Source organism: Callithrix jacchus, chromosome 2 (genome assembly GCF_049354715.1).
Source record: "Callithrix jacchus isolate 240 chromosome 2, calJac240_pri, whole genome shotgun sequence".
NCBI lineage: Eukaryota > Metazoa > Chordata > Mammalia > Primates > Cebidae > Callithrix > Callithrix jacchus.
This window is the reverse complement of record NC_133503.1, coordinates 30961837-30982683: the sequence shown is the minus strand read 5'-3', so window position 1 is coordinate 30982683 and position 20847 is coordinate 30961837. Positions and strand designations below refer to the sequence as shown.

Sequence of the window (20847 nt, the reverse complement as noted above, 5' to 3'; positions counted from 1 at the left end):
TTAAAGGCTTGTTATGTGCCGGGCACCGGATAGAAGGCTTTATGTGCAATTCATGACTTCATCATCCTAATCACCCTATGACGTGGAGGTTACAACATGGTCCTCGTTTTTGCAGGTGAGGCTCAAACACCGGGGAAGCGACGTGTACAGTCACACAGCCCATAAGCAGGGGAGCTCAGCTGGGAACCAGGTTGTCCCAATTCTGAAGTGGCGCCCTTCGCTAAGCGACACTGACGTCCTTATTTTGTTCCTGTTGTTGGTATTGGGGGTCAGAATCCATTTTGCTGATTATTTTATCCTCAGACCGGTTGACCTTACTCCTAATAAGTTTATGCCTCTTTAAAAGGAAGCGGGGACGAGACACAGCTGAGCCACTAAAAGTCCCACTGCATCAGTTTTCTTATCTATACCATCAAGAAATTAAGTAGTCCCCTTTATCCGCGGTTTCACTTTCAGCTTCAGTTACCCGCGGCCAACTGCTGTCTGAAAATCTGTGAGTACGATACAATAAGGAATTTAGAGAGACACAAATTACATTCACACAACTGCTGTTACACCTACTGCTTTAATTGCTCTATTTTATCATTATTGTTAATCTCTTCCTGTGCCTAACTTATAAATTCAACTTTATCCTAGGTTTATATGTGTAGGAAAAACACGGTATATGTAGGGTTTGTGCCACTTGCGGTTTCGGGTACCCACAGGGGGTCTTGGAGTGTATCCCCTGAGGATGAGGAGGGATTACTGTCATTGTGCCTCCTTCAAAGTGTAACATGCGTAATAAAGTATAATGATTACATATGCTTGACTTATTTAAAAAAAAGCAAAGGTGCAGGCAGGCTGAAGAGATGAGTTCTCTAGCAGTTCACCTTCAGCTGTACCCTCTTCCATCTGCTGGTGGGATGAAGGTTGGAAAATCAGTGGGGATTGTCTGGGAGGAGATTACCTACAGTTTTAATCAGTTTAACCTCAGATGTGCCAATTCCGGCCTTTCAGAGTTCATCAAGAATGGGATTTCAGTGGTTGGTCTCCTTCAGGTACTGGGCTTCTCACTTCCGCATCAGTTTATAAAGAACCTAACTTTCCAATCTGTCTTCAAATTTGGGCCTAAAATCCTCCGGCTATGGAACAGGCATTTAGAGGCCTTCAGAAATGACGGACACAGATGTTTCAGTGACTCCTGGTGCTGTCCATGGTTTGGAATGCACAGGTTCAGAGAATTCTACACGTATGTGAACACACATCTACGACCCGGGAGAGCTCCCTGTGCCTCACAGCGATGGCATAACTAATCATGTCACTTCTTAGTCACCTGTGCCACCCAGCCTCATGAATCACCTTTTGTTGTCATGTTTCGATTTAGTTTTTATGATAATTAACTTTGCCCTGTGCATGTCTAATTTCCCAAAGATATAGTCAGCTATTCAAGACAGGGACTATGTTTATCATTGTTGATTTCCTTCTGTTGCTGCATTCATCAATGGTGGCTTGATTAGGTAAACATTTCTCCTGTGTTCCTGATATTCAGAGATTCCCCAGTGATGGGGGGTTGTGGGCAAGCACTAAATGGCCGTTTATGAAAGATGTAGGAAGAACAGTCCCTGGAGCGAATCTCATGCTGTAAACGCAATGCCTTTTTCTGGGGAAGTGATGTTTTACCTTAATTGCAAACTAATTTGAAATAGAATTATCTCAATAGTTGACATACGATTGAGGGGAGATTTCCCCTCAAAATGCTTTATAATAGGACAGTTGTCAAAACTATTGGAGGTGCTGTTTTCAGTAGAATTCCTATCCTTATGAATCTACCAGAGAATAATGAGTTGAAAAGTGAGGACTTCAAAGTCACGTATTGAATAGAGATGAACTCTAAATGTAGGGAGCATACTCTCTAATTCCAGCATGCTTAAACAGAGGAGTCTGTACAGAGTTGCTACGGAGGCTAATTGTCTAAGAGAGGGTAGAAAAAGAAACTTGAACCCAGAGTGCCCGAGATTTAAATTAGGGATCATACAAATACGAAGTAGCACAAGAAACTCTGGACTTTCTTAAAGTTTTGAGAGGGATTTAAGACAGAGTAAGTTCGTTCCACGCCAGTTCCTCATGAGACTCATGCTCAGCTGTAGGTCAGGGATGGCAAGTGTGTGCACATGAACTATGGTACTAACTTCCAACACCTCTGCAGACATCATTAATTGATCACGGCATCTTGTTCCCCAGAGCCTAGATGGAGCCTCAAAACTGTCAATGCAGTGCCTAGGCTAAGACCCGCAAGCAGGCAGAGTTGGTATTCAAGAGAAAACCTGCTTGTCATTGCTGATCTAGGTAACACAGAAGGTATTTCCTGGTGGGAAGGCTAGAATCAGCATCACTTCTCAGCCCCTTTCCAGCCCTGCACTGAAATAAAAAACAGTGAGAAGTATGGTTGCACAATGTGTAGTTAGAAGGGCTTCCAAGGACTGTTTCTGACCTAAGGGGGTTAGATTTTGGATGGGCTGTCATGGATGGCAGAGAAAGCTACATCAAATCACCAACACTGGTCTCCTATTACATCCTCCTTCCTCCCAAATGGTGGAGGAGGGTAGAAAGTAAGGTGAAAATAATTTTTTATTGATTGATAAAAAATATAGATAGGACTCTTTTCTTTTTCTTTTCTTTTTTCAGACAGAGTCTTGCTTTGTTGCCCAGGCTGGAGTGCAGTGGTGCAATCTTGGCTCACTGCAACCTCCTCCTTCTGGGTTCAAGCGATTCTCTTGCCTCAGCCTCCTGAGTAGCTGGGACTACAGGCATGCGCCACCACGCCTGGCTAATTTTTGTATTTTTATTAGAGACAGGGTTTCACGATGTTGGCCAGGCTGGTCTCAAACTCCTGACCTCAGGTGATCCATCCCCCTTGGCCTCCTGAAGTGCGGGGATTACAGGCGTGAGCCAGCGTGCCCGGCTGCATTATTTTCTTTATTCATAGTGACACCGTTCCTCTTCTGCATAAACTTCAAGTAGAAAAAAATAAGATTGTCTAGAAGGTAAGAATGGGTTTTATTTAAAACCAGGTGCTTGGGAAATCAAATTTAAAAACTGACCTACTTAAATTACTCGGTGAAAAAAATAAAAAATAGGTCAGAGAGTTCTCCACCTTCCAAACGCAGCCGTACTTCAGGGTTTGCCGCATGCTCTCTGGGAGTGTGGTCAAAAATGCGAAACACTGTGATGTTCACTGGAAAGCAGGACACTCAGTGAGCTTCACTTAATGCCATACAAAGACGAGGAAAACAGTTCATTAGAGGAGCGAGACTTTCTAGTAATCCAGTTGCCGTGGGGCAGAGTGCAGAAAGACCAGACGAGCTCCCTCCAGTGGTGGCTGGGGTGTCCTGCATGGAGAGCACCTTCCCTTTGGAGCTACGGATTCATTCTCAGATACAACTCAACCCAGAGCATCCCAGTATCTAAGGCTCAGGCCAATCTTTATTCAAGAGGTGGATATGAAATGGGGATCCTCCTGTATTCATACGTCTTATATTTTTAGTATCATGCAACCCACATTACTTTTTATGACAGGTTATAAAAAAATGACACTGCCTACTCTATGCCAAGAAGTATTACGGAGCAGAAGTGGAAGTAAGCAAGGGTTTTGGTGCCAGAAAGAGCTGGGTTCGAAACCAAGCCTGTACCTTACCAGCTGTGGGATTTTGGCAAGGTTACTGAAGCTCTCAAAGACCCAATTTCCCCTTCAAAAAACTGTCTCTCAGCATTGATGGAAGGATTAAGTGAGATAACATGTATGGCTCACAGCAGTTTGACACTTGGTAGGCAAATTAGCCAATGCTCCCTTGTGAAACTTCAAACTGAATCTCCAATCGGACTTCAAGAGCTAATAAAATAAAGAAATGCCATAGGTCCCAAATGTGCACACACAGACACTAGCAACCACCAGTGTGTCAAATAACACTAATGGAAAGATTTGAGGTTTTCTTCTTCCATTGTTTTCTGGTGTGGGAGGGAGTTGGTTCTGATTGGCAAGGTTTGAAAGTGGAGCGTTTTGTGTCTCTGTGTGTCTCTCTTTTTCCTAAGGCTTAGGGGAGCAGAACATTGAGCATTCAAGCTTCTATTTAAAATTAATTAAAATGTTTGTACAAATTGACTATTCCTGTTTTACTAAATCTAATAAATGGAAGCTCTAAGACTCCCGCAGAAGAAAAATAACTTACCACTACCACTAACAACTGACAAGTTAACAGGTTGATGACACAAAAATGACAGAATTTAGATTCACCTAAATGGTATGAAGCTCATTTTAATGATCCAGCTGAAGCTACTCCCCCCGCCCAGCCCCCACAAAGTTCTCTGTAAGGGATGACATGAATTATCAGTGTTATTTACTCAGTGGGAAGTAACAGGATAAGCCACCTGTCCACTTGGAGCTTGCCGTAGAGAGAATACCTGGAGAAAAGTTAAGAATGTTGGAGAGGCTCAGTCATAAAAACAGAGGGAAAAATGTCTGCATCTGCACAAATAATTTGTGGGCTGGACTAGATCTGTAGAGGGAATTTCAAATAATGTATTTAAAAATGATTTGAAGTCTGTTTTATAGTTATTTCATTATTATTATTATTTGAGACAAGGTCTTGCTGTGTCACCCAGGTGGAGTGCAGTGATGGGATCACCATTTGCTGCAGCCTCAAGCAATTGTCCTGCCTCAGCCTCTTATTTGCGACCACAGGTATGCACCACAATGCCCTGCTATTTAAAAAAATTTCTGTAGAGATGGGGGTCTCTTTATGTTGCCCTGTCTGGACTCCAACTCCTCAACTCAGGTGATTCTCCTGCCTCAGCCTCCCAAAGTGCTGGGATCATAGGCATGAGCCATGACACCCAGCTGAAGTCTGTTTCAAAATTTCTTTGGAAAAGAGATGTGAGAATAGTTGACTCTCCAGGCAAATAGTTAAAATAGCATCACTAATAGTTGGTTGCCTTATATCCCAGTTAGTCAGCAATAGTGATGAATAACTCACATGGGTTAGTGGCTTAGTTAGGTGGAAGAGGATAAGAAAAGAAGATGTGTTGATCCCCATGAAGCATTTGAGGATGTAACATTTGGGTCATGGAGGCCAGGCAAACATAGCTCAGTGACCCCCAAACCAAAACTCAAAAGGCAACCCCATTGGCTTTTGAGGTTGAGGACTTAGCTTGGTGCTGAGCAAAACAGAGTCAGAAAGGTGAGAAATCATCTCCCTGAAAACTAGATTTGATTTGTTCCCTTCTAGCTAGATACTTGCAATTGGCAATCCATCTGGTAGAAAATTAAGTAATAAAGTTTGACCCTCCACAGCACACTGTATTCAAAAATAAATTCAATACTATGCAGTCATAAAAAAGAATAGGATCGTGTCCTTTGCAGGGACATGGATGGATCTGGAGGCCATTATCCTTAGCAAACTAACACAGAAAACAGAAAACCAAATATTGCATATTCTCATAAGTGGGAGCTAAATGATGACAACACATATGGGGAAAAACACGTACTAGGACCTTCTGAAGGGTGGAGGGTGGGAGGAGGGAGAGGATCAGGTAAAATAACTAATAGACACTAGGCTTCATACCTGTGATGAAATAATCTGTATAGTAACCCCTCATGACACAAGCTTACCTATGTAACAAACCTGCACTTGCACCCCTGAACTTAAAGTAAAAGTTAAAGAAAAAATCCACACAGATGAATGACCTGAATTGAAAAACAAAAACTGCAAAAGTATTAGAAAAAGATATTGGAGACTAATTTTATTTTCCTGGGAGGGAGACATGGAAGACATAAATTCTAGAAACCACGAAGAAACAGAAGATCAGATTTGATTATAAAGAATTCATATCTTCTCTATGACAAAGGATACCATAAGCAAAATTAAGGGACGAGCAACACAGAGAAGAAATATTTTTGTTTCATGTTTTATCGCATAAAGTTTGATACCTGAATACACAAAGAGCTCTTGCAAATCAATAAAAAGGTGACTGAAAACCTAGGCAAAGTACATGTCAGAAATAATATAAATTGCCAATAAAAGTAAGACAAGATACTCAGCTTCATTCAAAATTAAGTATAGATACAAATAATAGTGAGAAATATTTTTGGTTTCTCTGATTGGGGAAAAAAAAATAAGGCCGCTTACACCCAATGCTGCCATGGCTGAGAGGATGGGCTCTGTCTAACTCAGTGGCTGGGAACAAATCAAATCTAGTTTTCAGGGAGATGATTTGTCACTCTGTGGCTCATCGTGCCCAAGCAGGAAGTCTGTTGACCTTGGCACCTCAGTTTTCCTGACCTATGAAATGGGCAGAGCAATAAAGGATTGTGCTTGTAGCGAGGAAGAGAGAGAGAGGAAGTTGGAAAGAGAGTTAGGAGTGATTATGAAATACAAATGCAAAGATCACCAGCCATTCTGACTGCGATGCTCACCTCTGACCTGAGCAGCTGTCCCCCCACCCCCCGCACTTTCCTGCCCAGAATATTCAGACGTTTTAGTTGGTCTCAGTGGGGGCAAGAGCTGGCAGGACCCCCGTGAAGAGAGGAAACCAGATGGTGCATTCTGACAGACGGGGTCAGAGTCCTGGCTCAGAGGGCCAAAGTTCAACTGCACCCACTTCCTCATTCCCATTCTGTCAAATGACACATTAATAAGCAAGAAAGTGATTCAGGGAAGAATTTCCAGAAGGACAAAAAACTCATCAGGTGTGTCAAATCTCTGACATTCAGGAGCCATGTGGGGAAAGAAGCACACGCTGACTTAAGCACGAAAGTATGGATGCTTTAATTAATCCGGGGTGAATTTAATTGCTTTAGTTAAGTGGAAATCGGGTTAAAAATGATGCAGAGCATGCTGGGGTGTGTTAAAAACATGACATATGAGTTGGATGAATCGATAAATTAAAAGTGCACAGATGTTTTAATTAAACCCAGGGAAGTTAACGAAGATCGCAAGAGACTTTTAAGCCTATGATTAATTCAATTCATTTAAAATACCTGTAGAGATATGGGGATGCCTCCATTTTGAGAGTTATAAAAGTTCTCAATCGATAAGTACGTAAGCTGTTCTTAAAAAAAGTCTTATTTGTGTATGTGTGTGTGTGTCACTGAACAGCATTAATTACATAATGGATATTTAAATTCTTCAGAGCACACCGGAAGTTTTTCTGCAGCTCCAGTCCAGACTGAAGTAGGTTTACGCTTTTGTTGTCTTTGGAGCATCAAGATGAATCTGCAAGTTGCTGGTGTCCTATTACCCGCAAGCACGGAAGCTTCCTGAAGGCATGGAGGGTCTGCATCATTCAATGCCATCTCTGCAGGCGGAATGGTTCAGAGCATGGTGCAGGCTTACCAGTTAGACAGCCTGAATTTCCTTTCTTCCTTCTTTGTTTTTGCCAGCTGTGTGACTATGGACACTTTGCTTTCAGCCTCGATTGCTTTGTCTTGGAAGTGGGGTAAGAATTCCGCAGCACTTACCCCATAGTGTTTCCAAGGGGAGGAAATGAGATAATGACGTAAATCCTGTGCACAGAGCCTGGCATATAGTCATCACAAACTAGGATTTTGTTATCACTATTTTCATCGGGAGAAAACTGTTCCAACTAATCCCTTTGTAAAGAGACAAGTTGGGGTAATAGAGATGCTGTCCTCCATCCCAGATGACCTCTTTCTTTTCTTTTTTTTGAGATGGAGTCTTGCTCTGTCACCAGGTTGGAATGCAGTGGCACGATCTCAGCTCACCGCAACATCCGCCTCCTGGGTTCAAGCAATTCTTCCGCCTCAGCCTCCTGAGTAGTGGGGACCACAGGCGCGTGCCACCACGCCCGGCTAATTTTTTTTTTGTATTTTTAGTAGAGATGGGGTTTCACTGTGTTGGCCAGGATGGTCTTGATCTCTTGACCTTGTGATCCGCCCGCCTCGGCCTCCCAAAGTGCTGGGATTACAGGCGTGAGCCATGGTGCCCGGCCCCAGCTGACCTCTTTCTAAAGACTGGTTTATTTCCCAGCACGAAAGTTTTCCTCATAAACCAGAGGATTTTCCTAGCTCTGTGAGCATCACATCTACAAGTTTCCCTAGGGTTAACTTCCAGGGTTGCTTTGCTACTTATCTAGTAGTTTAAAAAGGAAAAAAAAAAAAAGGTTTTGTAGTCTCAGAAGCAGTTAAACCTGGGGGAGGGCTGACGGACTGAAGCCCCGCCATGTGATGTCTGTTTGGTAATGCAATAGTGATGAGAAACATCACGAGCAGCCGTGTTTTGGAGCTGGCCACCAAATAATGTGCACTGCAACTTCCACACTGGGGAGGAGAGGCTCCTCCATGCCTGCTTGGCAAGCCAGGGGGATGAGAGGTCAAAAGTGTTGTGACTGCCTCGATCTCTCTTCTCTTTGGGTAGTCTGAGCAGAGTTCAAGGGCAATTTGTCTAGACTCAAACTTGAATGTGCATGGGAGTCATGTGGGGACCCTGTTAGAATGCAGCTTCTGACTCAGGACGTCTGGCATGAGGACTAAACATCTGGACATTTTAGAAAATCCTGATGCTAGTACCCCAGAACTACTGAATCAGAAATTCTGGGTGGAGCCTAGTAATCCATGTGTTAACAGATGATTTCAACAAAAGCTCCAGTGTGGTTATCACTAATCTAGTGGTTAAGAACATAGTTCTAAAACCATGCCTGGGCAAGGGACTTGAATCTCTCTGAGATTCTATTTCTTTAGCTGCGAAACCGATGATCACGACGTATAAAATGAGGATGAAATGAGAGAATTCATTTAAAACCCTTTGCGCAGTGCCCGGCATGTAGTTGATCTTCAGTAGGTGGTAGCGATGTTTCTTATGTTATTTTATTAAAGGTGACTTTGCCAAGGGTGCCTGCTCAGTCGCCTTCTGCAAAGCATATGCCAAATGCACCTGCTTTAAGCTCCTGCTCCTGGGCCTTTGCTGCCAAAGAATTCCTGCATGTTTCTTCAGGTCAGTGGTGGGAGGAAAGAGAGGTGGGGTTTGGCGGTCCAGCTGCAGTGGGCTGAGGGACATTCCCATGGCCTGTCTGCATTAATGAGCATTTCACGGTAAGATGGGGTGGTAGAAGGGGATGGGTGTGAATGACAGAGGATTTGAAGGAGCTAGGACATAGTCCTGGTTGTCTTAGGGACAGCTGGGACCTGAGCCTCTTTCATGGAGGGAGAAGGAAGCTCTGAGAGAGGCATTCCTGGTGATGGGGAGGACCCTCTACCCTCAGGGAGGGGACTAAGAGCTTTGTCATCGTTCTCCACGGTGCAGGGGAAGAAGCTTATTAAAGGGAGACAGGAGGCCTATAATCCCAGTACTTTGGGAGGCTGAGGTGGGCAGGTCATGAGGTCAGGAGAGCGAGACCATCCTGGCCAACATGGTGAAACTCTCTCTACTAAAAATACTGAGGCAGGAGAATTGCTTGAACCAGGGAGATGGAGGTTGCAGTGAGTTGAGATCGTGCCACTGCACTCCAGCCTGGGCGACAGAGCAAGACTCTGTCTCAAAAAAAAAAAAAAAAAAAGGAAAAAAGAAAGGAAAATTGGAGACAAGAGAGCCGATTGTGAGGCAGAGCTAGAGAGGGCTCAGACAGCCCCAGCTGCTGGCAGTACTTATTGTTGGGGACTTTAAGAGTGGTTACACTGCCCTGGAATCAGGGGTCTTCCTGCCACATCTCTCTCCTGGGTGGCCATCACAAGCATTAAAACCAGGCAGACACAGCCCTGCTACGTAACCTTGGGCAAGTAGCTTACTTTCTCTAAGTCTTTGTTTCTTTGACTGTAAAATAGGAATAGTAACAATGAACTATTTCAAAGGCTTGTTGTGAAGGTTGATACTAGCTAACAATGAATACCTGCCAAACACGGTTCTACAAAGTTTCCATGTATTTACATTCTGGTCTTTACAGCAGTGTAGTAGGTAATATTGCTGTCGTCTAAATTTCACAAATGAGAAAACTGAGGCTCAGAGGGGTTAAGTAATTTTCTAAAATAGGTGTGGTTAACCAGAGCAGCAAGAATTCAAATGTAGCAAATTCAAACTCTACAGCTTTCCTTCTTAATTACTTTGCTATTATGAGACAATGCACATAAACTGTGGAATAAGTGGCATTTCTCCTCTGTAAACTTTTTCTTTCCTTTTTTCATTCCTCCTTCTTTCCTTCCTTTGCTTATGCCCTCCCTCTGTGCCTCCAAGTTGGCTGATTTATTGCTGCATGATTGATCCAATAAATTAGAACGTTGTTCTCTATTACTCACTTTGGTTCTTGTGACATTTTCCAGCCATATTTTATCTTTATAAGCCTTGCCTCCTCTATGCAAGTAATCAGACATTCAGCAAGCACATACTTTGTCCTGGGTATGAAACTAAATACAGGGAGGTACAAAGAGGACTGCTGGAAGCTTGTCATCTGCAGGAGAACCACCTGGATAAGAGGTGGCCGGCATGAGGGAGGGGCCACTGCTGTGATATTGACAAGCCCAGGTGACTGCAGGCTCATATCTGAGGGTGCTTCAGGGAGGTGGTGGCCTGTGAGCATGGCCTCCCACGATGAGCAGCAGGAAAGGCTGGAACTGATGGGACCATTCCAGCTGAGAAAACAGCCTGAGCAAAGAGGAGGAAGCAGGGCCTCACACTTTATGAGGGGTGAGTATCGGGAACTTACTGTGAGTGTACAGGCCTCAGTGGGAAGTGACAGTGCAACAGTAGTTTACATCATGGATGACCTTGGACATCATTCTAAGAAATGTGATCTTCATTCTCAGAATGTGGCTCCTGATCACCTGCATCAGACCTCTGCCCCCTCAGGAGGCTTGTTAAAAGGGGGCATTCCTGAGCCACACACCAGTCCTAAAAGTCAAATTGGCTGGCATGCGGGAGGCACCTGGAAATACACATTTATAACAACCTCTTCCGATCCATGTCTTTAAACCACAGCTCTTGTAACCATTGTGGGAGGCGACTGGGAGCCATTGAAGGTGTTGAGGAGAGTAGTGACATGCCCCTAAAAGCTTTGTGAGAACTCTGGAGGTGGGGAGGAGAAATACCATCATGGAAAAGCTGGTGGCCAACTGAGCCGGGCAGTGGCTGTGAGGATAGAGAGAAAAACAGAGCAGAGATTATTGACAGTCGATGGAACAGGAGATGGCAAGTGGTGGGAGGAGGCAGGAGATGGATTGTGCCTGGCAGCTGGGAGGAGAGAGGGTTATAGCATCAGGCTCTGAGGCCAGAAGGTCTTTCTCTTTCTCTCTCCCCCACAGGCTGGAGTGTAGTGGTGAAATCTCTGCTCATTGCAGCCTCCACCTCCCAGGTTCAAGCAATCCTTCAAACTCACCCTCCCAAGTACCCGGGACTACAGGCATGCGCTACCTTGCCCAGCTAATTTTCATACTTTTTGTAAAGATGCAATTGTACCATGTTGCCCAGGCTGGTCATGAACTGCTGGGCTCGAGCGATCTGTCTGCCTTGGCCTCCCAAAGTGCTGGGATTACAGGCATGAACCACCACGCCTGGCCAGAGGCTTTGTTTCAAACTCTGGCTCTGCCACTTTCTACCTAGGAAACTCTTGTTTCCTCTCCTGAAAAGTTTACTTCGGTTCAAACTCAGAATTCTAGTGTGTAACCATTGCATATGCTGCCTGCAAAGCCACAATTCCTTTATGCCTCACCTCTGAGGTCAGTTTCATGGCTGGTCTAGTGTTAAAAGTCCAGGCCAGACTGCCTGGTTTGAATCTCAACAATTGCACTTATTTGCTGAGTGATTTTGATCAAGTTACTTAACCTCTCTGTGCCTCATTTTCCAGATCTATAAAAGGGGATAATAATCATCTGTAAACTAAGGCTACTGATGATTAAATGACGTAATTATGTAGTTGTTCAGCACAGTGGTTGGCATATACAGTAAGAGCTCAATAAATGTCAACTCTGGTGATGATGATGATGATGATCTGTTTTTAGTGCTGGCATGTAGCCATGAGGAACTGGGTGGTGGGTACATTTGCCAGTTAACAGGAGAAAAATGGCAGGATTCCTGTTTTGTTTTGTTTTGTTTTGTTTTTTTCCCAAAGCTCCACAGAAGCTGGGTAGGAGCTGAAACCAACCCCCAGAGAGAAGACTTTATGTTCCTGTGGCTGTGGCATTTCTGGGCCTCCACTGACAGCTGTTCCGCAGCAGGAGTCGTCATTTCTAATAGCTATTAAATACGCATTACCTAACAACTACGGCTCTGGGGTGTTAAGTTTCTGCTGCAGGTTGAAGTCTCCAGCTCAGCCCAAATAAGCCATCTGAGAAGCCAGTGTCAAAACAGAAAAAAAAAAAAAAAAAAAACCCAGACACCTCAGCTCTCTTCTGCAATGCAAGGCTGCTTTACAAGCAATCTCAGGAAGCACCCGAAGTGAAAGCCTTCAAATGAAAGCAAATATGAGGGAAAGGAATAATAATTAAAAAACCTCTCTCATAGGCGGGTGAAGAACAATGAGAACACATGGACACAGGGAAGGGAGCACTACACACTGGGATTTATTGGGGGGAACAGGGGAGGGACAGCGGGGGTGGAGCTGGGGAGGGATAGCATGGGGAGAAATACCAAATGTGGGTGAAGTGGAGGAAGGCAGCAAAACACACTGCCACGTGTGTACCTATGCAACTACCTTGCATGTTTTGCACATGTACCCCAAAACCTCAAATGCAATAAAAAAAACCCCTCTAGCCCACAACAAACGGCATCCAAGTGATGAGAAAACCATGCAAGGGGAATAGTAATAACAACAAACTAGAGAATAAACAATAACCTGAATAATAAACGCAATTATTGCGGGACAGGACAGGTGCCTGATGGAAAACGGTATAAATTACCGGAAAAGAAATGCATTTTTTCCTGAAGCTCTGGATCTGAACAGCTTGCCTGTCATGTTACTCAGTTAATGCCATTCTGTACTATTCAGTCTTCTCCATGGAATTTTCTCCATATTCCCTGATGCTACTTGGCTATGTTCATTGATTCACACTACTGCGATTTTTAAAAAAACTTTGAAAACTTCAAATGTTCATGATGCCTTACAGGCATCCTCACGATCCAGTCTCTCACAGACCAGGAGACCAGGTACACCTGTGTGATGAGGCCGGCCTCTGCCCCAGGGTCCCCTTCTTGCCTTCCCTGACTGTGATCTAGTGACATTCAGATGCGCCAGGAAAATGCCCCCCATGCCTTTTGCTCCATCCTGACTCTGCAATAAAGGTACTTGTCCACCAGTCCTCACTTTCTCTCAGCTCCCACCTGCCTGGCTGAACCTGGTCCCTTGGAGCTGCTCCCACATGGCCCTCCCTCTCCAGAATCTATAAGTATAATAAAGCCCTGAATTTCATATGCCTCTCCCAGCATGGGTTCCACAGTTGGAGTATTCTTTAAAGACCCCACCAGGGAACTTACTCCCCCATTTATAACACACACATTTTATTGCTTTATAAACCTCCTTATTTTCTTCTTTGGAATGTCTATAGTATTCAAAGTCCACATCACAGCATTTTGAACTCCCATTGACGTTACCTCCTTGCTTTTAATACAAATTGATCAGAGCAGAAGTTCTTGGAAGCAGAGGCTGTGGTTCCCTCGCTCATCCTTCTAGCCTGGCTCTCAGTGCAGTACCTGTTGCAAAGTGGGCACATCACAAGCACTCACTGAATGCACGAATAAGTTCTTTCCCCTCGACTGACTCAGAACAATATGTTAGATCCATTCCATGTCATTTTTATGCGCAGGTCAGTTTCATTTTGCTTTTGGAGCCTCTCAGGGCCCCCGAGATGATGGGGGCTGCAGAATGAATGCTCTTGCAAATTCACACTGACCGATTCCTCCATTCACTGCAAGGATGTCTTCAGATGCTTGATGCAGACTGGCAGGTTTATAAGAAGACAAGGAGCTGCCATTTGCACTGCACATCAGAGGGTACGGGAGGCGCAGTGTGAGGTCAAGAGAGTAAATCCGCATTTCTGTCACTTGGACACATACCCGGTCGCTTGGATGTGATGGGAGTCTCTCTTGCTAACGTGGCAAATTCTCCCCCTGGCAGGAGGGCCTGAATCTGCCGGCTGCCTGCAGTCACAGAAACTGGCAGAGCTCAAGGCATCCTGGGCACAGCTGTCAGTGAAGGAACAAAGGTGAATGTGAATTTGTGATGAGGGAGGACCTTATGCTAGGGGCCTCTTAAGAGTTTTTCTCAAGAAAGAGGACAGGCTGAGCTCAGTGGCTCATGCCTGTAATCCCAGCAGTTTGGGAGGCCAAGGCGGGTAGATCATGAGGTCAAGAGAAGGAGACCATCCTGGCCAACATGGTGAAATCCTGTCACTATGAAAAATCCAAAATTAGCTGGGTGTGGTGGTACACGCCTGTAATCCCAGCTACTCTGGAGGCTGAGGCAGGAGAATCACTTAGAACCCAGGAGAAGGAGGTTGCAGTGAGCTGAGATCATGCCACTGTACTCCATTCAGCCTGGGTGACAGAGCAAGGCTCTGAAAAAAAGAAGAAGGGAAGGAAGGAAGGAAGGAAGGAAGGAAGGAAGGAAGGAAGGAAGGGAGGGAGGGAGGGAGGGAGGGAGGGAGGGAGGGAGGGAGGGAGGGAGGGAGGGAAGGAAGGAAAGAAAGAAGGAAAGGAAGGAAGGAAGGAAGGGAAGGAAGGAAGGAAGGAAAGGAAGGAAGGAAGGAAGGAAGGAAGGAAGGAAGGAAGAAAACAGACACTATTATGGCCCACAGCCAGGAGATGAGGCACCCGATCTGGGGAGCAGGAGACTCAGGTGCACCTGTCTCTGCACTCGCTAGCTGATTACCTCATTCTGTTGGCTTGGGGTTATTCCCTGCTAACACTCAGCAGCTTCTTGAACCCGAAAGTTGTTTGTGAGTGCCAGCTTGTCATGGCCACTGCTAAATTGTGCAGGATCGATGGGATAGAGGCTTCCCACCTCTCTGCCTTAGGTGTGCGGGAGAACAAAGGCATGCACGTGCACACACACACTCTCTCTTTCTCACACAAACACATACAACCACATCTTAATTTTTTTCTTATTAAAATCAGAAGTGCATCTGTGATGTAACGCACTGAGGATGGCAGAACATCTTGCTAAAAATGCATACACCTTAATCCAACCACTGGAAAATACAGACAAACCCATATTGAGAGACATTCTATAAAATACCTGACAAATGCTTTTGTAAAGGATCAAGGTCATACAATATAAGGAATAACTGAGGAACTGTCACAGACTGGGCAGGTTAAAGGGATGAAGGAGAAGTGATAATTAAATGCAATGTGGGATCCTGGACCAAGAAAGAAAGGGCAAAGTTAGGAAAAGTCTGTAAATTAGCTAATGACTTTGTATGGATGTTAATGTCTTGGTTTTGATCATTGAATTACAAACGTTTAAAATGTTGACACAGGGGAAGCTGGGTACACTCTGTAAGGATACTCTATGTTCTATTTGTGCAGCTTGTCTGCAAATCTAAAATGATTTCAATATAAAATGTTTAAAAAATTGTAGGGAGGGGATTGGTTAAAATAGAATTTATCTCATATCATCAATTTGAAGATGAGTAAGAGTATGCATTAAGTACTTTGCACAATGTCTGGTGCATGTTTGGTATTTAAAAGCTATTAGTTATTTTAAAACAACTGGAAGTATAGGCCTAACATTTCAGAAATAAATTTGGTGCTAATTATTAGATGTTTGCACTTGAACCTGGTACAGTTAAACCTGTGTGCTTGTGTTTACTTGTTTCTCATTTCATCCCACAGGTGTGGTCAGGGAATTTTCTTATTTTAGGAGCCATTAGTTATGAGTTGAGGTGTTCAAGGCTGGAGTCTCTGCAGACACCAGGCTTATATGTGCTCAAGTCCACTTTTGCGATTCTTGAGGTGAAGTCGGTGTGTAAGAAGCTGACTTGGCTTGGATGCTAATCAAAGTGGAAATATTACTCTCCAGATAGAGTTAATGGGGGCACTAACTTTCCTATAGCTTTCTCTTTTTCAATTTCTGGTTTTGACATTGTTCTTTTTAAAATAAATTTATCTATGTATCCATAATGAATTGACTTAAAGAAATATGTTGCTATTGATAATACTTATGTCCCATGAAATTGGAAGAAATAATAAAAGTGGTACATGAAAGATCAAAGATTGGGAAAGGAGGTTTTAGAATGAGGGGAAATTTAGCTTTGTTAACCATGAAGTAGCTTAAACTGTGGCCATTTAAAAAATACTAAGGAAGGAACATCTATAGGGCAAAAAGGTAGAATCTTACTCCTAACACTCTTCAACCAACTTCGCCCAGAATAAATGGAGAAATAGGGAAAATGCAGTTTTATTCTTTAAACCCTCCATTTTGTCCACTGTGTGCATCAACAGCTAAATTAAAATATACAAGTTCAGAGACCGATTTCAGGAGCAGTGACTGAGTATGGAGAAGTAGCTACTCTTAACATCCACTCAATATTCATTTCACAAGGATCAATTATATACCATGGCTAATGCACACTTGCAGTGTGCGCCCAACCACAGTGCAGGTGGTGAATGCAAAACACACACCGAGAGTCCTTTTAAGCAGCTAAATGGACACCCCATTACAGATCCATAATATAGAATGGCTGCTCATCTGCAAATGGATTGAGAGCGAAGGGTTCTTAAATGACCGGGGTACTTAGGTTTAAAAGGCCAGTAACTGGATGTGCAGTCAGAGCACACATGGTTTTTAGGATTAATAATACATCGATGTGTGTCAGTGTTAATATACATTTACAGCTCACAGGCCGTGAGGCTGAGTGTTCAGCCCATTTGCAGCCACATATAAAAGGACGACTCTGTTCCTTCTTCTCATTAATGCCTTCACTCCCAGGAAAATTAGATTATGCAAGGAAAGCCATTCAAATGACACTGAAGTTTTCCTTCCTTGAAAGCCTCCGCTAGGAAAAGCGCTCGGCCTGGTGATGCATGTGCTGCTCTCTGTTCTCCTTGCTCCATCAGGGGCCTTCAGAGCCTGAGGGAGGTGCTAGGAGGAGGTCCAGTCTCCACTGACCACTTTGCCGATGTGCCCGCCTGCCACTGACAGAGTGTGCTAGGCCTGGCACAGCCCAGAAAGCTGCTGGGTGGCTTCTTGCCTTTTTTGATTTTTAATACTTTAAGGTCTAGGACACATGTACAGAATGTGCATGTTTGTTACATAGGTATACATGTGCCATAATGATTTGCTGCACCCATCAACCCGTCATCTACATGAGGTATGTCTCCTAACGCTATCCCTCCCCTAGCCCCCAACTCCTCAACAGGCCCCGGTAAGTAATCTTCCCCGCCCTGTATCCATGTGTTCTCATTGTTCAACACCCGCCTATGAGTGAGACCATGTGGTTTTCATGTTTGGTTTTCTGATCCTGTGTTAGTTTGCTGAGAATGATAGTTTCCAGCTTCATCCATGTCCCTGTAAAGGACATGAACTCATCCTTTTTCATGGCTGCATAGTATTCCATGGCATATATGTGCCACATTTTCTTTCTCCAGTCTATCACTGATGAGCATTTGGGTTGATTCCAAGTCTTTGCTACTGTGAGTAGTACTGCAATAAACATACACGTGCATGTGCCTTTATAGTAGAATCATTTATAATCCTTTGGGTATATACCCAGTAATGGGATTGCTGGGTCAAATGGTATTTCTGGTTCTAGATCCTTGAGGAATCACCACACTGTCTTCCACAATGATTGAACTATTTTACACTCCCACCAACAGTGTAAAACCATTCCTATTTCTCCACAGCCTCTTCTTGTTTCCTGACTTTTTAATGATCACCATTCTAACTGGCATGAGATGGTATCTCATTGTGGTTTGCATGATGACATGATTGTATATTTAGAAAACCCCATCGTCTCAGCCCCAAATCTCCTTAAGCTGATAAGAAACCTCAGCAAAGTCTCAGCATACGAAATCAACATGCAAAAATCACAAGCATTCCTATTCACCAGTAATAGACAAACAGAGAGCCACATCACGAGTGAACTCCCATTCACAATTGCTACAAAGAGAATAAAATACCTAGGAATACAACTTACAAGGGATGTGAAGGACCTCTTCAAGGAGAAATACAAACCTTGCCTTCTTTTTAAGTTTATCCAAGCTTTCACCATACTGTGTGACAGAAGAGATGCCTGTAAGTGGTGTCATTTGGGAATTAAGTCTCACACACGTGCCATCAGACCCAGAACTTTAAGTACAGAAAGCTCCTTCACTTATCAGCATTTGTAAGGACGGAACCTTCACATCCTTGAAATAGTATTTTTTTGAGCAATTGCAGTGAGGGTGGGAAATGAGGGGCACTATTTAATATTTACAGAGCAGCTTTATTGATTGTCTCGCAGAAAGTCAAGGCAGGAAGGTATTTTAATGAAGCACACATAAAAATAATGGGAAGATTAGTTAAACATATAAATAAATGAAATAATATGCACAATTAAATAAGAAAGTCAAGCCCTTTGAGGTCTTATTGTGCCCTGCTAAGAGCTTTGTGTGTGTTATCTTACACTATCCTCACAATAAACCTAGGAAGTAACTCCCCATTTTTCCAGATGAGGAAACCAAGGTTCAGAAAGTTTAAATCACTCACTTAATGTCAGATACCCACTGGCAGAGCTGGGATTGAAACCCAGGATTGCCTGACTCTGCAGCAAGTGCACTTAAACACCTCTTCTCTATTTTTCAGACAGGGATATAAGCCTATTAATTAGTAGGTGGAAAATCAGTGGAATGGGTCATAACTGGTATTAAAAAAAAATGAGGTTGGACACAGTGGCTCATGCCTATAATCCCAGCACTTTGAGAGGCTGAAGCAGGTGGATCACTTGAGATCAGGAGTTTGAGACCAGCTGGCCAACATGGTGAAACCCTGTTTCTACTAAAAATACAAAAGTGATCTGGGCGTGGTGGTGTGCACCTGTAATTCCAGCTACTTGGAAGGCCAAGGCAGGAGCATTGCTTGAACCAGGGATGGGGAGGTTGCAGTGAGCCAAGATTGTGTCACTGTATTTCAGCCTGGGCAACACAGTGAGACTCCAGATCAAAAAAATAAAATAAAATAAAAAACAAAATAGAATGGAAAAGAAACATGGAGTAAAATATTCTGTGAAAGTTTTGTTTCAATTTCCTATTTGCATTTAGACATATACACTTGTGCGTCTATGTCTGTGTGTGTCTGTGTGTAAAAGTGTGAGATACTCTGCTCTTCACTATATTTGCCTCTGATAGAGCCACTTGAAGGTCACACTGAAGGTCTCTTGCAAGCAAGGTGTGCAGCCCCTACATTCTCTGCTCTTGTGAGAGGCATTTTCTTTCTTATATTACCTTTCTCCCAAGATTCTCAGGGCTCCAGCTATTCTGTGCACAGCAGTGTAGATAAATTAATAATACAATTTAAAACCGATTCCACCAAGATAAATAGCGCTTCCTAGATCAAGAGTGTAGCTGGCCAGAATGAATGAAATTTACTAACCCTGAGATGCTTAATCTTCCATTACATGGAAGTTAATGATTATAAGAAAGGAGTGATGGTAATTCACTTCTGCTTTTACAGGAAATCCAACCATCTCATTTTTAGCAAATCTTTCTTCTCAGCACACCTCAGTGCCAAGGATAACTGCCCTGCTTCTGTAGGTACGTTGGCCAATGGTCATAAATCAAAGCCTATTCTTTGCCAAAGGCTTATGCCTTCTGGCATGCATGGGCTTGCAAGATGTCTCAGGGGAATTTTTTGGGAAGGCTACTTGGGTGCCCTTTCTGTTACCCACTCAGAGAAGGCTAGGGAGGGGCTGTTTTCCAACCATAGCGGGGAAGCAGTGGCACATACCTTTAGCACAGTCCGCGCCTAGAAATCCCGGGAAACAGTGACATACCCCCGACACACATTCACCATTCCCATGGCAGTTACGTGGACAGTCCTGCACTGAATCTGAAAAAGAGAGACAAGTAGCGATTACCTTTTCCTCTGTCTACTGGTGCAGTAATTTAACCATCAGTAACTAACCATTTTTAAAGACTAGTGGCAGTAACCTCAGATACCTATAAGAGGGGACTGGTCGGGAACGTAAGTGAGTAAAGGAAGAGAACAGGGAGTGGTGGGGACTAGGACAGCTAGAACAGTGCCCTCCAGGTGATGACTCCAGGCAGGAATGCAGGGCTAGTAGTGCTGTAACTTTCGCATTTTAAGAATAAACTACCAATCCCACTTATCGTGGTGGTTCATGGCTATAATTCCAGCAGGTGGATATTTGAGATCAAGAGTCTGAGACCAGCCTGGCTAACATGATAAAACCCTGTCTCTGCTAAAAAAAAAAAAAATGGCTGGGTATGGTGGTACATGCCTATAGTCCCAGTTACTTGGGAGGCTGAGGCAGGAAAATAGCGTGAACCCAGGAGGCAGAGGTTGCAATGAACTGAGATCGCACCACGACACTCCAGTCTGGGCAACAGAGCGAGATTCAATTTCAAAAGCAAACAAACAGACAAAACAAAACAATAGAAAGAAGAAACTATCAACCATGATTTAAAAACCATGAAGTCTCCCATGTTTTAATGTTGACAAGTTTTTAAACACTGTACCCAGCCCCCCCTCTCAACCTTCATCTTCTCAACTATTTAAGATTTGGTCTGATGTATGGGGTATCAGTTTTCAGCCTTAGGTATAGAGAGTGATTCTTCAAAATAGGAGCAGTTATTCCTAACCTCAGATTTGTAGAGAAAAAATATTCCTTGCTTTAAGGAATTCTAATAAAAGAAAAACCCGAAAGCATAAGACTGCTTA

General features: G+C 43.7%; 1 protein-coding gene across 38 annotated transcripts in view; it reads right to left on the bottom strand.

Annotated features, from left to right (window-relative positions):
* TENM2 (teneurin transmembrane protein 2) overlaps positions 1 to 20847 on the bottom strand; it is a 3966312-nt gene that overhangs the window by 149140 nt on the left and 3796325 nt on the right. For all 38 annotated transcript variants that reach the window (XM_078359011.1, XM_078359016.1, XM_054252473.2 and 35 more), the window contains one exon: positions 19894 to 19995. In XM_078359011.1, coding sequence (XP_078215137.1) covers positions 19894 to 19995 — 102 coding nt within the window. The remainder of the gene's footprint in view (positions 1 to 19893; positions 19996 to 20847) is intronic.